The sequence below is a fragment of the Rhinopithecus bieti genome, unplaced genomic scaffold (genome assembly GCF_001698545.2).
Source record: "Rhinopithecus bieti isolate Rb0 unplaced genomic scaffold, ASM169854v2 scaffold_1014, whole genome shotgun sequence".
In the NCBI taxonomy this organism is placed as follows: domain Eukaryota; kingdom Metazoa; phylum Chordata; class Mammalia; order Primates; family Cercopithecidae; genus Rhinopithecus; species Rhinopithecus bieti.
In genome coordinates this window covers 5353462-5375534 of record NW_016803499.1, presented here as the reverse complement: position 1 = coordinate 5375534, position 22073 = coordinate 5353462, and the positions used below count along the sequence as shown (strand labels likewise).

The 22073-nt window shown below is 44.5% G+C and overlaps 1 protein-coding gene across 1 annotated transcript in view; it reads right to left on the bottom strand.

Annotated features, from left to right (window-relative positions):
• NAP1L4 (nucleosome assembly protein 1 like 4) overlaps positions 1–22073 on the bottom strand; it is a 47597-nt gene that overhangs the window by 10605 nt on the left and 14919 nt on the right. The window contains 7 exon segments of the mRNA XM_017887393.1: positions 1208–1230; positions 4172–4317; positions 5535–5674; positions 10399–10470; positions 15767–15866; positions 17680–17798; positions 18361–18502. Of these exon segments, the coding sequence (XP_017742882.1) occupies positions 1208–1230; positions 4172–4317; positions 5535–5674; positions 10399–10470; positions 15767–15866; positions 17680–17798; positions 18361–18502 (742 nt within the window).

The following is a 22073-nucleotide window of genomic DNA, read 5'->3' as shown; positions in this document are numbered from 1 at the left end:
AAACATCAGTCCCTCACTTACGATTTACTTGACTTAAAACACCAAACTCCCCTCCTGGCTAACACGGTGAAACCCTGTCTCTACTAAAAATACAAAAAACTAGCCGGGCGCGGTGGCGGGCGCCTGTAGTCCCAGCTACTCGGAGGCTGAGGCGGGAGAATGGCGGGAACCCGGGAGGCAGAGCTTGCAGTGAGCCGAGATCGCGCCACTGCACTCCAGCCTGGGCGACACAGCGAGACTCCGTCTCAAAAAAAAAAACACACAAAAAAACAAAAAACAAACAAACAAACAAACAAAAACACCAAACTCCTGCACTGCTGGGGGACAGCCACTAGACACTCAAAGCCCCTTTAAAACAACTTCAAGTAGCTTTAAAGAGCTACTGAAGCAAAATGGCAGAGCAAGTGGGAATTGAGGGCCCCCCAGCTCCATCACTTGTCCAAAGGTCTCACTCACAGTAGGGGGTATCAGAGTCTCACATATGGGGAACGGGCAGTATTAAAGCACTACACGTTTGCTACTGAAACCAACATATGAAACACGTACTTTTACTTTTCTATCACCCAGGTTGGAGTGCAGTGGTGCAATCACAGCTCACTACAGCCTCAAGCTCCTGGGCCCCAGTGACCCTGGAACTACACAGTGCACCACCATCTCCAATTAATTTATTATTTTATCTTTTGAGACGGAGTCTCCCTCTGTCGCCCGATGGAATACAGTGGTGCGATCTCAGCTCACTGCAACCTTCTCCTCTCAGGTTCAAGTGATTCTCCTGCTTCAGCCTCCCGAGTAGCTGAGATTATAGGCGCTGCCACCATGTCCAGCTAATTTTTTTTTTTTGTATTTTAAGCAGAAACGGGGGTTTCACCATATTGGCCAGACTGCTCTTGAACTCCTGACCTCTGGTGATCCACCCACCTTGGCCTCCCAAAATGCTGGGATTACAGGCGTGAGTCACTGTGTTCGGCCAGTTATTTTATTTGGTTTTAATTTTTTGTAGAGATGCGGCTGTGCTATGTTGCCCAGGCTGATCTCAAACTCCTGGACTCACGCAGTCCTCCCACCTCAGCCTCCCAAAGCATTAAGATTACAGGCATATGCAGTCCATACACAGCCAGGACTGGACTTTTTTAAACAAGCAGACAAGCAGACATTCACTCAGGAGAGACCTCAATAGGAAAATTAGACTATTAACAACAAATCTTACCAGTGATTCTCCATCCCCGGATGCTAGGAAAAAAAAAAAAGACAAAATATATTTAAGTTACAGTGACAAGTCCCAGAATTTTAAAGCCCACACAGGAGAAAGCTGTGCTGGCAGACAAAATGTAACATTTTTCACCTTGAGGTTTAAACTAGAAATCCCCAAAGCCTTGCATCTCCTGACAGACATCTTCGCAAGCTCCATCCACCACTTCTGAAGCTGGCCTGAGTGCCTCTATGCCCCCCTCCCCTCTCCTCCATCATGTGCCATGGGCTGGCACTCAAGCTTGAGAAAATCATTTTGAGAGGGTTAATATATTAACAGGAGGAAAGGCAAACAGCCCCCAGGCTATGGCCATGTGGCCATTCAGTGCATTTGTGCTTTATGGGGAAATTTAACTCATGTCCTGCAGAACTATACATGATGGTGCAGGAGAGAAAGAGAAAGTCCTTAAGCCTTATAAGCTGTGAGTGTTACTAAGGCACTCCATCTCAGCGAGGCAGAAACTGCATTTCTAACTGTTTGGAAAGTGCTGAAATGCCCACCAGTGGCCCCTGTAGAGTGGTGCAGCTCCTCAGTGAAAGCTGATGCTTAGACGAGCTAAGCACACCAACACAGACAGGGACTTCCAACCACACTCAATGAAGCCATGCAACATTCAAATGGTACATGATCCAACCCTGATTTTAGAAACATTTACTACAACACCCTGACCTTCATCAGGAGTTGAATGTTTACTCTGCTTAGTCTCATACCTGCCTTTTCAATCTTCACTGGGCTCTTCTGAGTCTCTCTTCCCATTAAGCAACCACAACCCTGGCAGCACTTGCTGTTTGCTGCTGAGATATGAGCGTTGGGTGTGTAAACACCACCCATGAGCAAGGCGGAGCTCCCAAGCCTCGGTGTGCCAGCCTCACCCGGGGGTTTAAGACATGGGTTAGGGGCATGGCTGGGTGTCTAAACGCTGGAGCAGCATGCTCCCCAGGGCACTCTGGCCGGGGTCATGAATCAGCACAAGGACTCTGAGCACTCATACTTCTGGACTGGCTTTGTAGCTTTAAGGACAAAGACGGAGCTGGACTTACTAGCTAATGCCTCCTTCACTTCATACCACAGGAGTTCATTTTGTCTGTTCCTTCACTACCCCATTACCTACTCCCCACCCATCCTCAATTTTCGTCATAGCACTTACCATTTGGTATTATGTGTTTGATTACTTTAAAAGTGGCTTTATTGATGGGATTTACATACCACAAAAGGCATACACTCTAAATGTACAACTTTATGACTTTCAGTGTGTTAACTTTAGAGTTGTGCAACCATACTATAAAAGTTTTAGAACCTAAAAAAAAAAAAAAAAAACACTTAAAATTCCCTTGAGTCCACTATCAACTCCATTTTATCCTAAAATTATTTATTTATTTATTTTTTTTTTTGAGGTGGAGTCTTGCTCTGTCTCCCAGGCTAGAGTGCAGTGGCACAATCTCGGCTCACAGCAAGTTCTGCCCGCTGGGTTCATGCCATTCCCCTGCCTCAGCCTCCCCAGTAGCTGGGACTACAGATGCCCGCCACCACGCCTGGCTGATTTTTTGTATTTTTAGTAGAGACGGGGTTTCACCATGTTAGCCAGGATGGTCTCAATCTCCTGACCTCGTGATCTACCCGCCTCAGCCTCCCAAAGTGCTGGGATTACAGGCGTGAGCTACCGTGCCCAACAAAAAATTATATTTAAATCAGTTTTAAGAAAACTTCCTACACAAAGTCAGTGATTCCAGAAAGTAAAGCCCCCCTGCTTCATGGTGAATTCATAATCTCCAATATGCCCAACCCAAATGTCTAAAAGGAATCTTGCAAAAGAAAATGAAACGTAGTATCTAATTTTATGACTGCTCTCATTCCCCAAACCATATATATTTGCATCTTCTATATTCAGTCTAATCGCAGAAAATAGGCACCACAATTAAAATAACGAACTGAACTCTGAAGGGTAGCCTGATAAATAAGGGTGCTAAGCTCAGAGACAAAAATCAAAAAAATCAAACACTCAGATTGGAGAAGAGAGCCGCCATGTGGCCCCACATACAAACACTAACTGATTATCTGCAGCAGGGGATGGCATCTCTTCACTTCAAATTATGTTTTTGTTCATGGAAACTAAAGAGAATATGGATATTTTAACACTGACAAGTAGTTTGAACTTCACATTCTCTCACGATTAGGAAATTATATGAAAAATCCCAAGTAATTTACTCTCAAAATCAACTGGTCAATCTTTACTAGTTCAAAGGTCTCATCTTTATTTTACCACTTAGGAAAATTTAAATAAATAAATAAATGGAAGCCGCTTCCAAGCTGTGATTCTGCCAATGTTTTCCAAAACTGAAAGTCCCAACTACTTGTGTTTCTCACAATATATAAATTCCAAAAACTTCTATCAAATTGTGCATAAAATAAAATTACAAGGAAAGGGGGACTAAGCAGATGATCCAAAAGCAGCGCAACTAGAACCAGTGTACAGCAGTAACGGGTACCTGGAGAGCAAACCCAGCAGCTCTCTGAGGCTGGGAGTGGTCTCTGGGGGGTGCAAAACAGACACAACAGAGGGGCAGAAATGACAGCTGGTGGAGAAGGGTGCTTCAGGTGAGGAAGCAGCCCAGGTGCAAACACTCTATTCAGTTTTATTAAAACAGAACTGCAAGTTTTTGCCTGGGCTGCAGCCAAGCAGAGTAAAGCTCTTCCCTTTCCTGCAGAAGATGACAATCCTACTCTTACTGTCCTAGCTACCTCTGCCCCCCCAATAAACTTGCCAGCGCACCAACAGAACAGCCTGGGACACAGCAATGTGCCCCTACTGACCACACTTGCCTGAAAGAACAGGACTAAAGTCTCTGGGTGTTAGGAATCTATCAGGCGACCAAAATTATTTTATACAAGTTCATAATGAATATTAACAACCAACAGACTTGCCTTTCAGTGGATTGAAGAAGTTGAAAAAGGACTCATTGGGCACTTGTTTCGTAATTGTTCTAACAGTGCCTCGACCCTTATGCTTCTGCTTTTTCTTGATGGTTTTGACAGTAACATTCTTTCCTTTCTTCCAGTCAATGGTACACCTACCAGGACAAGACAGCTGTCATGAACACACAATCCATGAGAAAAATCCATTACAAATGCAGGCAGGAAGCAAACCACAGCTCTATGCCAAACCTGCAAAACTAAATAAAACCAATCTGCAAACCAAATACAATGGCCCATGAAGTTCATCTGGAGGTTGGCAAAAGAGAAATGGCCTGGTCCTCTTTCAACTTGGGTGTGACCACTGCCTCAAACTTCAGACTTCTGGAACAATGGTATTATTTTCCCAAGACATTTCATCAGGACTCCGCAATGTGTATTCTGTGGCAAAGCCCTTGTGTCAAGTCTGCACGATGCACAACAAGTTGTCCGCGGCTTCCCAAGGAAGCAGGAGTTGCTGCTGCTGTTCAAGGCAGCCAAGTGAGCAGAATAAGCTGAAAAAAGGAAACAGGTGGCCACTGGGAATCTTGATGGCCAGTGCAGACCACTCCAGCCCCAGGGAGGCTGCCAAGGGCTGAGCACAGCACGTTCTCTAACACACAATCACCATGGACCCAGGAAACACCTGGCAGATCTCAATACTGCCCGCTTAAGAACATGCTTGGAAAGGCCAGGCCTTTTTCTCACACGATGGCCTGGCCCTGGAAAATCATTTTTCTAAATTACTCCAGTAGGATTTTAATAAAGTCCTGAATTAACAATTCGTACTTATTCTGGTAAATAAACTTAATTGTTTCAAGTCAAGACTAAAACCATTTCTCAGTCAATCCAACCTGGAGAAATTAATTCTAAACCAAATTCTCTCTTTAGTGATTTATAAAGCCTGAAATCAATGAGTCAAACAACAGCCATGCTGCCTCCACCTATCTCCAAAGCAATCAACCGACAGCCTTGGACTCAGACTCATCCATTCAATAAGTATTTATTTGCTGAGGGTAATCCATGAATTCAATTTTAAGACCTTCAATTCATGATGTCTAGAGAACCCAATACTTTCATTAAAATGAAGAAACTGGGCACTATCCCAAAGGCCTGCACGTGCAACCACGTGACTCATTTCCCAAGTTCAGCCACCATCTCCAAGTTCTGCACTACAAGCATTCCCAAACTGAAAGACTATTGAAATATCCATCTACTAGGCTTTTAAGCAGACTCAAGACTGTACTTTACTCCTTACTTCTATCTTACCCATCAAGTTACAAAATTATCTCTTGATTTTGTTTCAGAAGAACAAGGTAGAATGACATTTTCTTACCCGTCACAGTCCACAATCTCAGGACCTTCAAAGGAAAAGGGATCAGCCTTATCTGGTTCTGATTTCATCTTGTAGGTTTTTGTCAGGACTGAGTTGGTAAAGTAGTCGTTGGGTTCAAAGTGGAACTCTAACACAAAAGACTAAAAGCAGAAACTCAGAGTAAGCACTAGTTAAAATCGAAAAATAACGAGGACAGATTGCTTGGAGTACACAACACTGACTAGAAGCTATTTTGGGAAAGCTCAACAGATAGGGCCATGGAACGAGAAAAACTCCTCCACTGCAAAAAAGGCCAGCATGAAGTTAAAAAAAAAACAAATGATGGACTGGAGGGAAGTATCTGTTCAGTTCATGAGTAGGGGCATGTCCCACTCCAATGCCTCCTCACCAATAGGGGTCAAGCTCTCCTAAAGAATCCTAGCTTCTCTTAGCTGCTCCCAACCCTTGCTTCCTGGAAGGAGGGAAGGTGACTAAGGGAAAGTAGGGGCACCAGCAGTCCATCCTCCTCCTCTCCTTTTCCGCTCAGCCTAAGCCCCAGCCCCCACCCTGCTGGGGGAAGCCAGGGTCTGTATTCTGTGCTGTGCAGTAAAAGCAATGACCCACAGGTTTTCTCCCGGGAGGTGGGTGAGAGAAAAGAACAAATCTCTACAAGGACAGAAAGCTCATCCCTCACTTACAAAGCATGCTACAGACCTGGAAGAGAGGTAAGCACACCGGGAAAAACGATGCAAACACGAATGCAGGCACAGGTAACATCCAACAGCAGCAACAAGGCATTTATGCTCACAAGTAACAAAACACAGGAACACCAAAATGAGATGCCTTTCTTTGGGGCAAAATGTATAACAATATGTAGACCCAGCCAGGATTTGGGGGTACTGGGCACACTCATACACTGTCAACAGATTTTATGAAGGACAATTTGGCAATATCAAAAAAATAATAAAATAAAAAGGCATATTCCCTGACTCAATAATTCCATTTTGAGGAATTTCTTCAATATGAGAAAAATACCTGGATGATACATTGGTATGTGCAAAGACATTTACCTCATCCCTATTTATCAAAGAAAAACCTGGAAGATGAGCTTGATTGAGTAATTTATAGATAGTTTACAAGACCAATTCTGCGCTCAGACAGCCTGGGTTCAAATCCCATCTCTGCCTTCAGTGCTCGGCAATTCGCGGAAGCTACTCAATGTCTCCGTGCTCTGCTTTCCTCCATTGCCAAGGTCAGTGGAGAGCTCCTAGCCAGATCCTGCTGTCATCCCTTCTAGAAACTGGAAATAACTCTCTCCCTCTCTAGGAGCTACCTTGACGGTTAATCTAGATGACTTAGAACAGAGCCGGGTTTATGGACAAGGCTGGTTAAACGTTAGCTGTTTCCATTTTCATTGTAATGGTAAAACCATCAATGGAGGGGAAATTAAGAGGACTAAAAAAATAAATACAGCAATAATTTCCTCAAAAAAAAGTTTAGACATTCAAACAAATCACTTGCACAAAGGAGAATTGAAAAAGTAACTTCTAAAGAAAGGGGGAGGAGGAGAGGGGGGCCATGAGGGCTTAGGAAGTCAGGATCAGGGAGAGTCTAGTTGGTTTCTAGACGCGATGACAGCAGGACCTGGCTAGGAGCTCTCCACTGGCCTTGGCAAGAGCAAAGGAAGCGGGCAGGGCACTGCAGATGAACCACACAAAGGAAAGGCCAGTCACTTGCCTGGTAAGTCACAAGGAAAGAAAGAGGCAGCTACAAGGAATTAGCATCAAATACAACAACAACAACATAAAGCGGGAAGGCAAGCAGCCAACCAATGGAGAGACTGCTGTGATCCCAGAACTGTTTAAGGCTGTGACCACAGTGTGGACAACCAACCCAGGGCATGGGATGACCCCAATAATACAAATAGCATTATTAGACTTGTGGTCCTTCACCACGTCCTACTCATTTTTCCCCCTCCTTTTTACTTTCTCTTTTAAAGACCAGTTCTATGTTGCCCAGGCTGGTCTCGAACTCCCGGGCTCAAGCAATCCTCCACCTTGGCCTCCTAAAGTGCTGGGATTACAGGCATGAGCTACCACACCCAGCCTACTTTTCTATAGACAGATTCATATTTCTTCCTATTTTCCTTTTTTCTCTCCCCTCTGACTTTGTTCAGTCAAGAGTAACCCAAAGACAACTGGAGATGATTCAAGAAAGTGTTTAACTGCCCAAATGAAAAGTGGCTTGAAGATAAGACTGCTTAATTCACACATGCACTACAGTCAGGCAGGCCACAAATATGCTAACCATGCTCAATCTTACAAGCAACTAAAGAAATGTAAAATGAGGCAGGGCCTGGGTGGCTCATGCCTGTAATCCCAACTGAACGACCTTTGGGCCTTCTAAAGCTTCATCTTCTTTCACTCAGAAAGTACACTGAAAGGAATCTAAACTAAATAAATCATCAAACATTTAATTTAACACAAATTTGGGTTCAAGTATGCTGATCATAATGCAACAATTTACATCGGGGGAGGTGGTGCATGCAGGGGAATGTTAAAACATTTTATAGCCAATGGCGGCAGTAACAACTATTCCCCCAGCCAAGCCTATGTGATGTGACAGCAGGGTGACACTGTGCACACACCGTGTGGTGTGGCAGGTGCCATGTGGCACACGTGTGCAGTGTGTCCAGGTGGGCAAGGGCTCAAGGGAAGGGAATGAGGCATGGTCGGGAGCTGCAAAAACACCAGCCAAGACTCATTTTGAAGTTTCATTTCTAACTTAAAATGCCTCAGACGCTTCATAATAATTTTACAAAGGAAAAAGAGTATGGGGAAACTCACTAAGCTGCTGATATTTACTTATAGAAGACAGATTTGTATGGTGTTCTTTACACTTGCCTGTATTTTCTACATATGACTTTTATAATACAGAAGTAAAAAGAAAAAAAGATTACTGGTCCACAGTCTACCACAACCAGAGCTCTAGTCTGAGTCACCGTGAGATGGAGGAAAATAAGATGACAGGCTAAGAAAGAAAGAAAATTGACCTAGGAAATCATCAAACAGGTGTCCAATAAGAAAAAAGAGGCCGGGTGCGGTGGCTCACGCCTGTAATCCCAGCATTTGGGAGGCTGAGGTGAGCAGATCACGAGGTCAAGAGATTTGAGACCATCCTGGCCATCGTGGTAAAACCCCGTCTCTACTAAAAATACAAAAATTAGCTGGGTGTGGTGGCGCACGCCTGTAATCCCAGCTACTCGGGAGGCTGAGGCAGGAGAATTGCTTGAACTCGCGAGGCGGAGATTGCAGTGAGCCGAAATCATAGCACTGCACTCCAGACTGGCGACAGAGTGAGACTCCGTCTCAAAAAATAGTAATAATAAAAAGAAAAGAAAGGGGAAAAAAAAAGTAAATGACCCAAAGGAGAAAGAAAGTTAATTGAGTCTGGATGAATTAAGTACAAGGAAAACACACACAGAACCTTGAAGCACCACACACTCACCCCATGGGGAAGAGAATGTACACCAATGAGGGCAAACTAGGCAGACGTGCCCAGGCGGCTCCCGGGGGCCCTGTGATAAAGTCTAAACAGAAGAGATGCAAGCCCAGGAAGAAGGACCTGCTATGACCCACATGGACAGGGAAGATGGGGTGTCCCCTCTGGAGGCAGCCCCCAGGTGGTGAGCAGGCATCACTCCTGACTCCCAGTGCCCCACCTGGAGAGAGACACCCGAATGTCACCTTCCATAGTGGAAAACAAGACAGGAAAAAGTAGAAGGGACAGATACAGGTGGATCCACTGCCTGCCCCTGCCGCTGCCCCAGGCATTACTTGCAGTGAAGAAATCCTACTCCTAGTGGCCCTCATCCATTAGCCTGGGCCCCAGTGCTGAGATGAGGAGGAAGGAAGACACTGGTGACTGGTCCCAGGTCCCTACCAACATCACCCACCCGCAAGATCCCTAACCCACAGCCTGTCATGCAGCATTTGTCTCCAAGACCTGAAACTGAAAGCCACCAGTCAGTCAGTCATGTGTCGCTGGAAATGCTATTGCACCGGAATGGAACTCATTAGCTACAGCCGGCTAACAGGTTAACGAACAGTGCTCCCTGGGAGAACCAGGCTAGGATGAGACAGCCTGGGGAGGCCATGTGAAGATGAGCATGTTTCCTCAGATAAAAGTATGGGCTGACCTAGTCCAGCTTGTCTCATCAACTGGCAGGCTGACCCATGCCACTAGCATTACGACTGCAACGATACGCCAAAGCAAGCATACTGGAAAGATCTGCTTCAGGACAAATCAAAGAGCAGGAGAACATTTTTCAGTCTTTGTGGGGTTTTTTTAGGGTAAAATCCAGTAGGTTCAGATTTCCGAATAAGTGCTGTTCATATGTGTACATAGCTCCCATATTTTTAAACGTTAAAAATATACATTAGATGCATGCGAACTTGAGGGACACTTGGGAAAAGAACGGTATCATCTCCAACCAACCGAGTAAACAAACTATAAGACCGAGGGCGGGCACAGTGGACAGCACCACCACAGCCCAGGAGTTGCAGTCTGACTCCTGCGTGGGTGCCCACCTGGCTGTAGGGTCTGAAAAATCACATGGTCTGCATCACTGTCAAATCATCCGGCACAGACTCACGACTACAGTGCCAAGCATGAGACAGAAAGGCAATGGGACCCCCGTCTAACTCTCATGGAGCAAAGAGACAATGCAGTACTCAGTCTAACTCTTGGAGAGCTGTCTTGCCCAGGGCTGCCCAGCAGATGAGTGGCTAAGTGTGGGTTTTGCGGGTTTCTTGTCCCTGGCTCCAAGTTCTTCCATCTTTGTGGACTGACTCTGATGCCAACCAGAAGGTAAGTCAGTACTCACCATAGGCTGTCCAGGGTCAGAAAACTTCACTTTAATATCCTGCAGGTGTTTCAAGATTGGTTCATCATATTCCTAATCAAAAAGAGAAAAAAAATTCCAACCGGCTTTCAAAAAACAGCACATCTCTCCCCAAGAGTCATGGTTGCATGGGCTCCCAGATGCTGCATAACTAGCCCCACTGGAATTCTGTCCTTGTCAAGTAATAACTACCAGGAAGAAACTCAAACTTATTCACCAACTCCCTGTAATAGAGAAGCAGTACCAAGGTGTCCCCTTTCCCTAGTGTGGAGCAACGGTGGGTGTCACTGACAGCGAAGGGCAGTGCCACTGACACCCACCTGCCTGCAATACTGGGGCAAGGGCCTTCACTGCTTTCCTGCCACCAGCTGCCACTGCACACAGAGATCAGAAATGCTACCAACCAAGACTGCTGAGGAAACAGAGCAGAAGCCTGGAAGTCAGAAGAGAAGGCTAGATCAGCTACAGCCTTGGCAACCAGCTTCCCCACCCGTGGCAATAAAGTTGTGCACGCCTTAACAATGGGGGCACCTCCTGAGAAACACACCGTTAGGCAATTCGGCGTGCGATCATCAGAGTATACTTACACAAACCTAGACAGTGCAGCCTACTATCCACTACTGCTCCTACGCTACAAACCTGTACAGCTTGTGACTGTACTGAATACTGGAAGCAGCTAATGATGGTAATTATTTGTGTATCTAAACACAGAGAAGGTACAATAAGAATATGGTATCATAATCTTACAGGACCACCATCCTATATGCAGTCTGTTGTGACCAAAATGTGTTATGTGGCTCATGACTGTATCCAAAACTCACTATACAGATGGTCGCTTATTTTATTTTTTTTTTTTGAGACAGAGTCTCACTCTGTTGCCCAGGCTGGAGTGCAACGGCACAATCTCAGCTCACTGCAAGCTCCGCCTCCCAGGTTCATGCCATTCTCCTGCCTCAGCTTCCCGAGTAGCTGGGACTACAGGTGCCCGCCACCTCGCCCGGCTAATTTTTTGTATTTTTAGTAGAGATGAGGTTTCACCGTGTTAGCCAGGAGGGTCTCGATCTCCCGACCTCATGATCCACCCGCCTCAGCCTCCCAAAGTGCTGGGATTACCGGCATGAGCCATCGCGCCCAGCCACACGCGGTAACTTCTTTTTTTGAAACGAGTATTGCTCTGCACCCCCGGGCGAATGCTGTGGCGGATCTCAAGCTCACGCAAACTCGCCCTGGTCACGCCATTCTCCTCCTCGCTCAACTCCCGGGTATCTGGGACCTACAAGGCGGCCGCAAACCCCCCGCTAGTTTTTGTAGTTTTTTTAGTAGAAGACGGGTTCCAAACCGTGTTTACCCAGGAAGTTTTGATCTCCTGACTCGTGATCGCCCCGTTCGGCCCTCCCAAAGTGCTGGGATTACAGGCTTGAGCCAACCCGCCCGGCCACGCGTAAACTTCTTTAAGGACACTTACACAGAGCGTGTCTGATATCTAACTTGTAGGCACCATGGAAGAGTGTACAATTCTTATCTGTCTGTATCATTTTACAAGTGGTATTTCTTTAAACTCAGAGTTTGCTGATACCTATCAGCTTAGAAGGTTCAAGTGAGGAAAGTCAGAAGAGGAGAGGAAAGACCTGAATCCTCATAAACACGCACCGGCAGCAGGTGCTTCGTTTGTAATATTACAGTTGCTTTTTTACCCCTGAAGTCTGGGCACTGAATCTCAAAATGTCTTGAAGTTCCATTAAGTTTTACTTAAATCATTTTTTCCCTTTTTTAGTTCTATGTAACAACTGGACTAATTTATGGGACACAGTGACATTTTGATGCACATATACAATGTGTAATAAATCAGGACCATCACCTCAAACATTTATTTTTGAACATTCAAAACCCGTCCTCTAGCTTTCTGAAAATACACACTAAATTATCGTTAGCCACATTCACCCTACAGTGCTAGAAAATACCAGAACTTACTCCTCCAATCTAGCAATGACTCTGTATCCAATAACGGACTTCTCCCTGTTTATCCTCCCCTCTCTCTCCCTCTAAGCCTTTAACAACTCTGCTCCGGTGAGCTGTTTTTGTAGCTCCCACGTGAGTGTGAACATGAGGTATTTCCCTTTCTGTGCCTCACTTTCCATTAAGTGAGTCCTAATTTTCAACTCTTTTGACATTATAGAAAACAAAAACAGCAACAAAAAGATACCTGCAAGTACTTAGACAAAAAGTAACCCAAAAGCAGTTGTGAAATAGGCCACACCTGCATGCGATGTTCAGTTTCCAACACTGTGCGTGCCACCCACGGAGGCATGCACTGGCTCTCAATCACCAATGAACACCTTCACCAGCATGCTTTCCAGAGATGGCACTGGGAACTTCAAACTCATCCCATTCAAAGACGCAGTGCCCACTGATGTTTTCCCAAACTTCGTAAAATAACCATTAGGTTCTAATTTCCTCAAGCAGCCATGTACCCTGTGGGTCAAAATTTAAACGTCCAGGGCAGATATAAGGCAATGCCCCACACTGGCAGACACTCAAGACTCAGGAAGCAAAGGCACAAACAACACTGGAAGCATCACACTGAGATCACAAAGCCACCATCTCAAATTTTCCACTCTACTTGAAGGAATATATTTCAACTATCCCCAGATTTGGAAAAAAGGGACTCAGAGTTAATCCAACTTTGGAATTTAATATATGACCAAAATGAGCTGGGCACAGTGGCACACACCTGCAGTCCCAGTTACTTGGGAGGACCACTTGAGGCCAAGAGACTGAGACAGCAGTGCACTGACTGTGCCTATGAAAAGCCACTGACCTCTAGGCTGGGCATCATAGCAAGACTATGTCCCTTAAAAAGGAAAGGGATTCTCTCAGAAATGGCAGACTCCAACACCAGACATTAAAACATAATTGTTGGCCGGGGGCGGTGGCTCACGCCTGTAATCCCAGCACTTTGGGAGGCTGAGGCGGATGGATCATGAGGTCAGGAGATCGAGACCATCCTGGCTAACATGGTGAAACCCCGTCTCTACTAAAAAGACAAAAAATTAGCCGGGCGTGGTGGCGGGTACCTGTAGTCCCAGATACACGGGAGGCTGAGGCAGGAGAATGGCGTGAACCCGGAAGGCGGAGCTTGCAGCGAGCCGAGAACATGCCACTGCGCTCCAGCCTGGGCAACAGAGTGAGACTCTGTTAAAAAAAAAAAATTGTTAAAAAATCAAAATAGAACATGCTACCGTTACCTGCTATGAGGTTACAAACAGTACAAATAACATTTCCTCATTCTCTGCATATTAAATGAGTACTCTATCAACCCCTGCATATCTTTTTAAAGCTTTTAAAACAAAAAGCAACAAGACACTTCTTGGCTGAAATGCTGAAGCACTGACACTAACACAGAGGTGCTGGGAGAATGAGAAGGGACACCCCATTAAAATGTGGCCAAATGCCTCACTGTGCTCTCAAAACCCAAGGCAGCGCTATCCATGGCCAGTGACCCCAATGCCATAACCAAGTGGCCACACGCACAGAAGGGGACACCAAAACTCACTCAAGTCACCTAACTCTTGCTCCCAAACCCTGTTATCACTGCACCCCCAGTCCCACGTGAAGATGCTCCAACCCTGCAGCATGAGCATCACCCTGGGACCATGAGACAGGCAGCCCCACAGAACCAGAATCTGCACTGCCATGGCCACTCCCCATGCCCCCCGAAGTCTCAGAAGAACGAACCTAAGAGCTAGTCTTTCCACCTGTTCCCTACCATGGGGATTTTCAACTCTCAGCATGCATATCAGAGTACCTAAAACCACTTCCAAACTCTCAGTGCCGTGGTGACAGATGAGGCATTCAGTTTTTGCTATGTAGTTTTTAAAGCTGCTCAGGCGATTGTAATACACAGGGTGAGACTACGGCTCTGGTACACATTACTTAATTTTTCCAATGAAATTCTGGTGCATGGCATTCTTTTAAAAGTATGGTCTAGTCTTCGTCAATTCCACCTTTTCATATAAAAGGAAACTCAAGATCAGGAAAACCAAGGCTGTTCTATTTTAGATGCTTTCTGGTCTGGAAGGAGAATAAGGAATACATCATTCTTTCCATCTTTTCTCAAGTTTCGGCTTAGGACACAGGATAAGCATGAAACAAGGCAGGTAGCAGAGGCAGCAATGTGACACATTTGTGAAAACCATTAAAAAACATAGCTGTAAAATCCCGTGCAAATTACAATACAGCAGTTTGCAAAGGACAACAGACAGTGGCTATGCTCTGTGATGGGAGAAGCACTCTGCCCACATAAGCAGAGCCTGGAGCTGTCCTGAGCAAGTGTGAATGTAGATGTACTGTTTCTGGGGACTCTGGAGCAATAAAAACCGACAGCAAGTCAGTCAGTGAGACTTAAGGCAAGATTTGTTTCTGTGTTCTGGAAACTTCTATTATAACTAATTTCAGGGAAAACCAAATTTATCACCTTTTAATTTGTTCACCATTTCACTGTAGAAAGTAAAATGTCAAGGCAAGACAAAATCAGAAATGTTGATTTGGTTTGTTTTGTTTTTTTGAGACAGGGTCTCACTCTGTCACCCACCAGGATGGAGTGTAGCGCCATGATCATGGCTTACCACAGCCTCGACCTCCTGGGCTCAGGTGATCCTCCTGCCTCAGCCTCCCAACTACCTGGGACCACAGGTGCACAACACAATGCCCAGCTAACTTCTGTATTTTTTGTAGAGATGGGATTTCGCCATGCTGCCCAGGCTGGTCTTAAACAATCTGCCTACCTCGGCCTCCCAAAGTGCTAGGGCTACAGACATGAGCTACCATGCCTGGCCTTCTTTTCTTAAAATAGACACTTTTCAAGAGAAATGATCAGAAAATATTAGCAACTTGTTAAAAAATTCACTGGGATGTGTGTGTGTATACACACACACAGAACTCATCCCTTCAAAATTCATTCTCCTACTCTGGTCTCCCGCCCTCACCCTTTCCTGCGCACTCACACACAGTAAGACACAGATGCGCTCTTGAATTTATTCACAGGCTTTCCCACAGGCGAGACAACAGACCTTTACAGGAGGTAAAAGGAATTGATTTGAAAGTTTTGGATCAGGCTGAGCTGCCCAGCTTTCCATCAAGAACTGCAAAAGACAGCATGGACGCCCCACTGTGAATAAAGCACTCACTGTGAGATCAGGACTGCTCACCTGAGGTCCTGGTCACAGGAAGTGCCCTTCCGCCCACTATGAACAACCTTTCAACGCCCAGTTTAGTGCTTAAAAAAATGCCATAGATGAGTAATGTTAGAAGACTACCACATAATCTCTCTAAAAGATAGAAACGTGCTTACCTGGACTAATTCACTTAGCATATCTACATTTCTAAAGATGGTAAACCAGAACTCTGGAATTCCTTTGGGATTTGGCTCTTCAGCTGTTGCTGCTTCTTTTCTGTTATGACTACTTTATTTTCATGTCTCCCTAAAAAAAATAAAGATGCAAAAGATCGCAAAAAATACAAATTTAAAATAACGCAGTGGCTTAATGTAGAGTATCATTTCCAAATCCTGTATTATCTCCGATCAAAAACCTTTCTTTTAGAGTCTGCATCTCCAAACCATTTACTGGGCCATGCAACACTTCTCAGATGCTTCCGAGGGAAAAAAGCAGTCAGGGCATTACATCCACATGGAATTCCTTATGATTTCACATCAAAGGCGAAGAAACTAAAGAGATGACAAAAGTGCCACCAACTCTGGGAAAGGCCATCCAGTGCTAACTCTGTGAGGTGCCATCCTGAGACAATCATCATCACAAATGCAGATGCAAAGACTGTACGTCAACCTTAAGGAAGTGGAATGCAAATATGCAGAACATCTATCACTGGGCAAAAAAAGTCCAGTCCAAGGATCAGTAAGTTCACTTGGACTAATAATCTGACCTCTGGTTAAAATTTGTGGGGTAGGGGCAGTAAGTTGAAGTAAAAAAAAAAAAAAATTTTGCTGCAGCAGTATCTGCAGCAAGAAAGTGCTCAGCAACGTATCCAGCTTTAAGCAGGTGGCTATAAATGCTGGTTCCTGGACACCACGCAAGCATCAGAAAGTGATCAGAAAGGGTACACGGTAAAGTGAAGGGGAGTCTTATAACATCACGCCCCAGGGAAAAGGTAGACCAAGGGAGGTGAAACATAACACTGAATGGAACTATGGGAAATTCTGAATGCCTTGCCAAATGGGATTGTTATGATGAAATGATCTCGTAGGCCTTTTAAATTAGCGAAGGCAGGTTTCCTTGAGCTGTTAGAAACTGATTCACAACTGTATTAATCCACAGCCATGGCTTCAATTCGGCCAGGTTCTACATATTTTAAAAAGATCAAAAACACAGAAGGCTACCAAAATTATCATATACCCTTTAAAAAAAAAAAAAAAAAAACACCCTTGCAAAAAGTTAGTTATAGGATAAAAGTTACTTGTCTTCCAAACATAAAATCAGGCTGACACTGGGAGTTTTCACAGCACTGGAATGGGACCAGTCACTAGAAAAAGGCTGTGAGCCAGGTAACTGACAGCCATACCACAACCACCATACGCAACCAATCTGCTGGCTGAACACCTGTCAGGGACCGCACGCTAGTCCACGCCACTGAGCAGGGAAGGCACTCCCCTCATAACTCCCCCAATCTTCTAGTGACTGAGAACACAGGGGTATCTCTTCTTGATCTTTGCTTTCTCTCTTTTTTTTTTTTTTTTTGAGACGGAGTCTCGCTCTGTCACCCGGGCTGGAGTGCAGTGGCCGGATCTCAGCTCACTGCAAGCTCCGCCTCCATTCTCCTGCCTCAGCCTCCAGAGTAGCTGGGACTACAGGCGCCCGCCACCTCGCCCGGCTAGTTTTTTGTATTTTTTTAGTAGAGACGGGGTTTTACCGTGTTAGCCAGGATGGTCTCGATCTCCTGACCTCGTGATCCGCCCGTCTCGGCCTCCCAAAGTGCTGGGATTACAGGCTTGAGCCACCGCGCCCGGCCACTTTCTCTGATGTTTTAATCTTTGTTGGTCTGATCCCTTATTTCAATATGCTCCTGTCCACAGATAACTGACGTAGCACTACATCTTACTCCTCCTATGAACTGACAGTACTGTGTCAGATGCTAGATCGGTATCAGAAAGGAATCTAAACTCAACCTAATGATGCAGCAGCACCTACTGCTAGAAGCACGTAAGTTTACTAGTCATTAAAAAATACTTATTTTTAATAGTATTAAAACAGAACATAAGTCACATTTTTCTAAAGACTTACAGCCAATTTCTCTTCCTCTTCATTTTCACTGTGCCATTCCGATTCCGCATCCGTTGGTTCAACATCACCGGTGATAAATTCTCTTCTCTACATAAAAATGAGACCTTATTAGAATTATGTTATTAGCTTACTTGGAAACTCGAGTTAAATTTATAAATAATGTCTACAAAAGACTTTGAAAACTGGGTATTTTTATAACTAACTTTAAGATTCTAAATTTTAGGATTCAAAGAAAAATATTAGATGATTTCCTGGGTAAATCTGGATGTTTCACCTAAAGATCTAAAATAAAGGCAGTCCCCAATTTCCAATGGTTCAACTAAAGATTTTCAACTTCATGATGGTGCCATCACACTTTGGGTACCAATACAACCACACTCTGTTCCACTCTCTGTGTAGTGTTCAATACATTACATGAGGCACTCAGCACTTTATTATAAAATAGGCTTTGTGGAAGACGATTTTGCCTGACTGCAGGCTAATGTAAGTGTTCTGAGCTTGTTTAAGGTAGTCTAGACTAAGCTACGTTTGGTAGCTTAGATGCGTTCTTACCCTAGATGTTGTCAACTTATAACGGGTTTATCGCAACCTAACACCGTCGTAAGTTGAAGATTATCTGTATATTAAATTCGTTAACAGAGCTCCCTACCTTGTCAAAGAGAGGCTGGTATAGTGCTGCATACTTTCTTTCCAAGTCATGTACCTCTTCATAGAACTTGGCTTCTATGTGAGCACATCTCACCTGAAGTTGTTTCAATGCATTAATTCTTCTTTTTACTGCTTTAGGTAAACTAAAAAAAAGGAGTAAGAAATACAACATCCTCATGCCTGTAAAATAAGGCAGCATGCTTTTCAATTTTATTAAAATGAATTTAAGTTAACATGGAATTAACATAATGAACAAGACCTCTTAAAAATTAAGAAAAGGACAAATACCCCAACAGGAAAAAAAGGATACAGGAGGCAGAAAAGATAATTCACAAAAGAAAAAACACAATTGTCAAACATGAAGATTCAATCTCATAAAATATCCAAAAGAATGCAAACATTTAAGAACGCTCATCTTTTCCTTACCAAATTGGCAACTAAAAACCAAAACAAAACACCCAGGTTTTACGAGGCTAAGGGTCAAGAAGCCCTCTGACTGACTCATCTTTCTTAAGGGCAGAAATACTGAAAATGTTCTTTGGACCCAGTAATTCCACTTCTAAGAATTTATTCTTAAGGCTGGGTGCAGTGGCTCATGCCTGTAATCCCACCACTTTGGGAGGCCAAGGTGGGAGGACTGCCTGAGGGCAGGACTACAAGACCAGCCTGAGCAATACAGCAAGACCCCTCTCTACAAAAAATTTAAAAAATTAGCCAGGTGTGCGCCTGTAGTCCCAGCTATTCAGGAAGCTGAGGTGGGAGGCTCACTTGCTCTGGGAGATCAAGGCAGCAGTGAGCTATGATTGTGCTACTGGACTCCAGCTTGGAAAACAGAGCAAGACCCTATCTTACCAAAAGGAAAAAAAAATTTATCCTAATCAAGTATTTATGCTGGATTGTCCATTGATAGATCTGTACAAGTGAAAAACTGGACAATGGAAGTTCAACAGTATTCAAATATGGCCTATTTATAATCACATTGTCCAGGAATATTTAGTGCCACGTGGGAGTCCACACTTGTTAACACACTGGAGGAAAAATTTGAGAAACACAGACCACAGGCAACACAACTTTGTCCTTGAGAGTCAGGTCAACTATGAGTTTGCCTTTCGATCCTGTTCTATGTTTTAAAAAATATTTTAGTTTGTATGTACAACTTCTATAAATCAGAAGAAAAATCCCTGTTTTTAACCTATCAAAACTATTTGCTTAAAGCGAAACCCCTGGTCATAATCATGTGGACTGAACAGCAGATTCCTGGCCTCATGATAGACCCAAATAATCTACTTGGGGCAGGGCCCTGAGTCCTGAATCTTAGATACCCATTTACACGATCAGAGTTCTCAAGTCTAAGCACTTGACTTATCCTCCAATAACACACAGCACAGAGCAGTAGGCAATTCACACACACATATCACTGGTCTGGGAGGTATTAGAACAACTGCTTTGCATCCCAAAGGACCACTCTCCTGGGTGAAATATAATCAGTTACCTCAAGCTAAAGGTCCTTAGTTTAGACTCTCAAATAATGCTTAACATTCTAGAACTACTGCTAGTAGTAGATGAGAACAAGGGAAAAGCAAAAAGAATTTAACAAAATCATAGACTCCCACTGCCATTTGTACCTCTTTTCAGCACTGATCATTCATTCATTCATTTACTGTGGTAGGATCTCACTCTGTTGCCCAGGCTGCAGTGCAGTGGTGCGATCTTGGCTCACTACAGCCTCAACTTTCCGGGCTCAAATGATCCTCCCACCTCAGCATTCCGAGTAGCTGGACTACAGGGGCACATAGCCATGCCCAGCTAGTTTTTTTGCATCCTGTAGAGATGGGGTTTGATCATGTTGCCCAGGCTGGTCTTGAACTTCTGGGCTCAAACAATCTGCCTGCCTTGGCCTCCCAAAGTGTTAGGATTACAGGTGTGAGCTACCACACCTGGCAACTTACACAATTTTAACTTAGTTTAATTTTTGAAGCTTTCCAACTGAAGTAAAATGACAAAGGATGTTAAACAAAATGGACCCCAGTGTGCCCCCAGCAGTCCTTCAATCATTCATACCAACTACACCCAGCCCTCTGCGGGCACTTTTCCTGCAATATGGCCAATATGGAACCACTTCTAGTCTCACATAAACTTGTTCCCACTCAAGCAGTTCCTCTCACAGAATGCCACCCCACCAACCCAGTTTCTAAAGCGGGAAAACTAGAAACCATTACTCATTCTCAATTCTTGCCACTCCTACACAGTATCACTCCATCCCATCAATGTAGTCTGCAAAAAAAAAAAAACAAAAAACCTGGCCCACTAAGTAATCCCCAAGAAGCTTCTAAATGGGCAAAGCAAACTCTGAATGCCCCCTTTTAGGCTGGGCGCTGTGGCTCATGCCTGTAATCCCAGCACTTTGGGGGGCCGAGGTGGGCAGATCACCTGAGGTCAGGAGATGGAGATCAGCCTGGCCAACATGGTGAAACCGTCTCTACTAAAAATACAAAAAAAAAAAACGTGCAGCAAATCTCCATGGCACATGTATACCTATGTAACAAACCTGCACATTCAGCATATCTACCCCAGAACAATAAAAATACAAAAAAATTAGCTGGGCGTGGTGACGCACACCTGTAATTCCAGCTACTCGGGAGGCTGAGGCAGGAGAATCACTTGAAACTGGAAGGCGGAAGTTGCTGAGATCCCAAGTTACCGCACTCCAGCCTGGGTGACAGAGCGAGACTCTGTCTCAAAAAATAAAAATAAAAAATAAAGGTCCCCTTCTTGTCATAATAGCCCTGGCAGTCCTGACAGGTGAAAACAGTTGGAAGGTGGGGCCTCCTGAGAGACCAAGCCTTGACTCAATTATAGATGGAAGCCCAGTAACAGCTCATCCCTTTCAAAAAAAAAAAAATTTGCCAGGCATGGTATGGTGGTACATGCTTATAGTTCCAGCTACTCTGGAGGCTGAGGTAGAAGGATTACTTGAGCTCAGAAGTTCAAGGTTACAATGAGCTATTACATGCCACTGCACTCCAGCCTGGGCAACAAAGTGAGACTCCAACTCAAAAACTAAAAATTCCTTCCAGAAGTAAGACAGCGAGGTCCTGACAAGAGCCATCCTAGGATTCTAGGAAAGGTGTTAACCAGCTGCAGTGGCTCACCCGTTATCCCAGCATTTTGGGAAGCTGAGGCAGGAGAACCAATTAAGCCCAGGAGTTCAAAACCAAAACCAGCCTCGACAATATAGCAAGATCCCAACTTTTTTTTTTTTTTTTTTTTTTTAAAGACAGTCTCACTGTCACCCAGGCTGGAGGGTAGTGAAAACTCACAGGCATATGGTACTATGCCCAGTTTTTTTTTTTTTTTTTTTTTTTTTAAGGTGTTGGTGTCACAGGCTCATGTGGGTAAGTCAAGAAGGAGAGGTTCTCTTAGTTTAACGTAGGAGCCACCAGTTGTCCTCCCCAACTCGGCTGATCCGTGAAGTCCTCTAGCCCTCCACAGGATGGCACTGTGCACTTCCTATCAGAAACTGACAGGTCACTCTATTCCATCCACCAGGCAAACTCTGAGACTAAGCACAGGGTAGGGTCATTCTTCTCATATCCCAGTGCCTGTCTCTCACAGACGATGTCTTGGAATGAAAAAAAAAAACATTTATTCCTATTTTGAGGAACTGAAAAATGGTTTCTTCCTTTGTTTTCCTTTTGTTTCTCCAAATTGCAC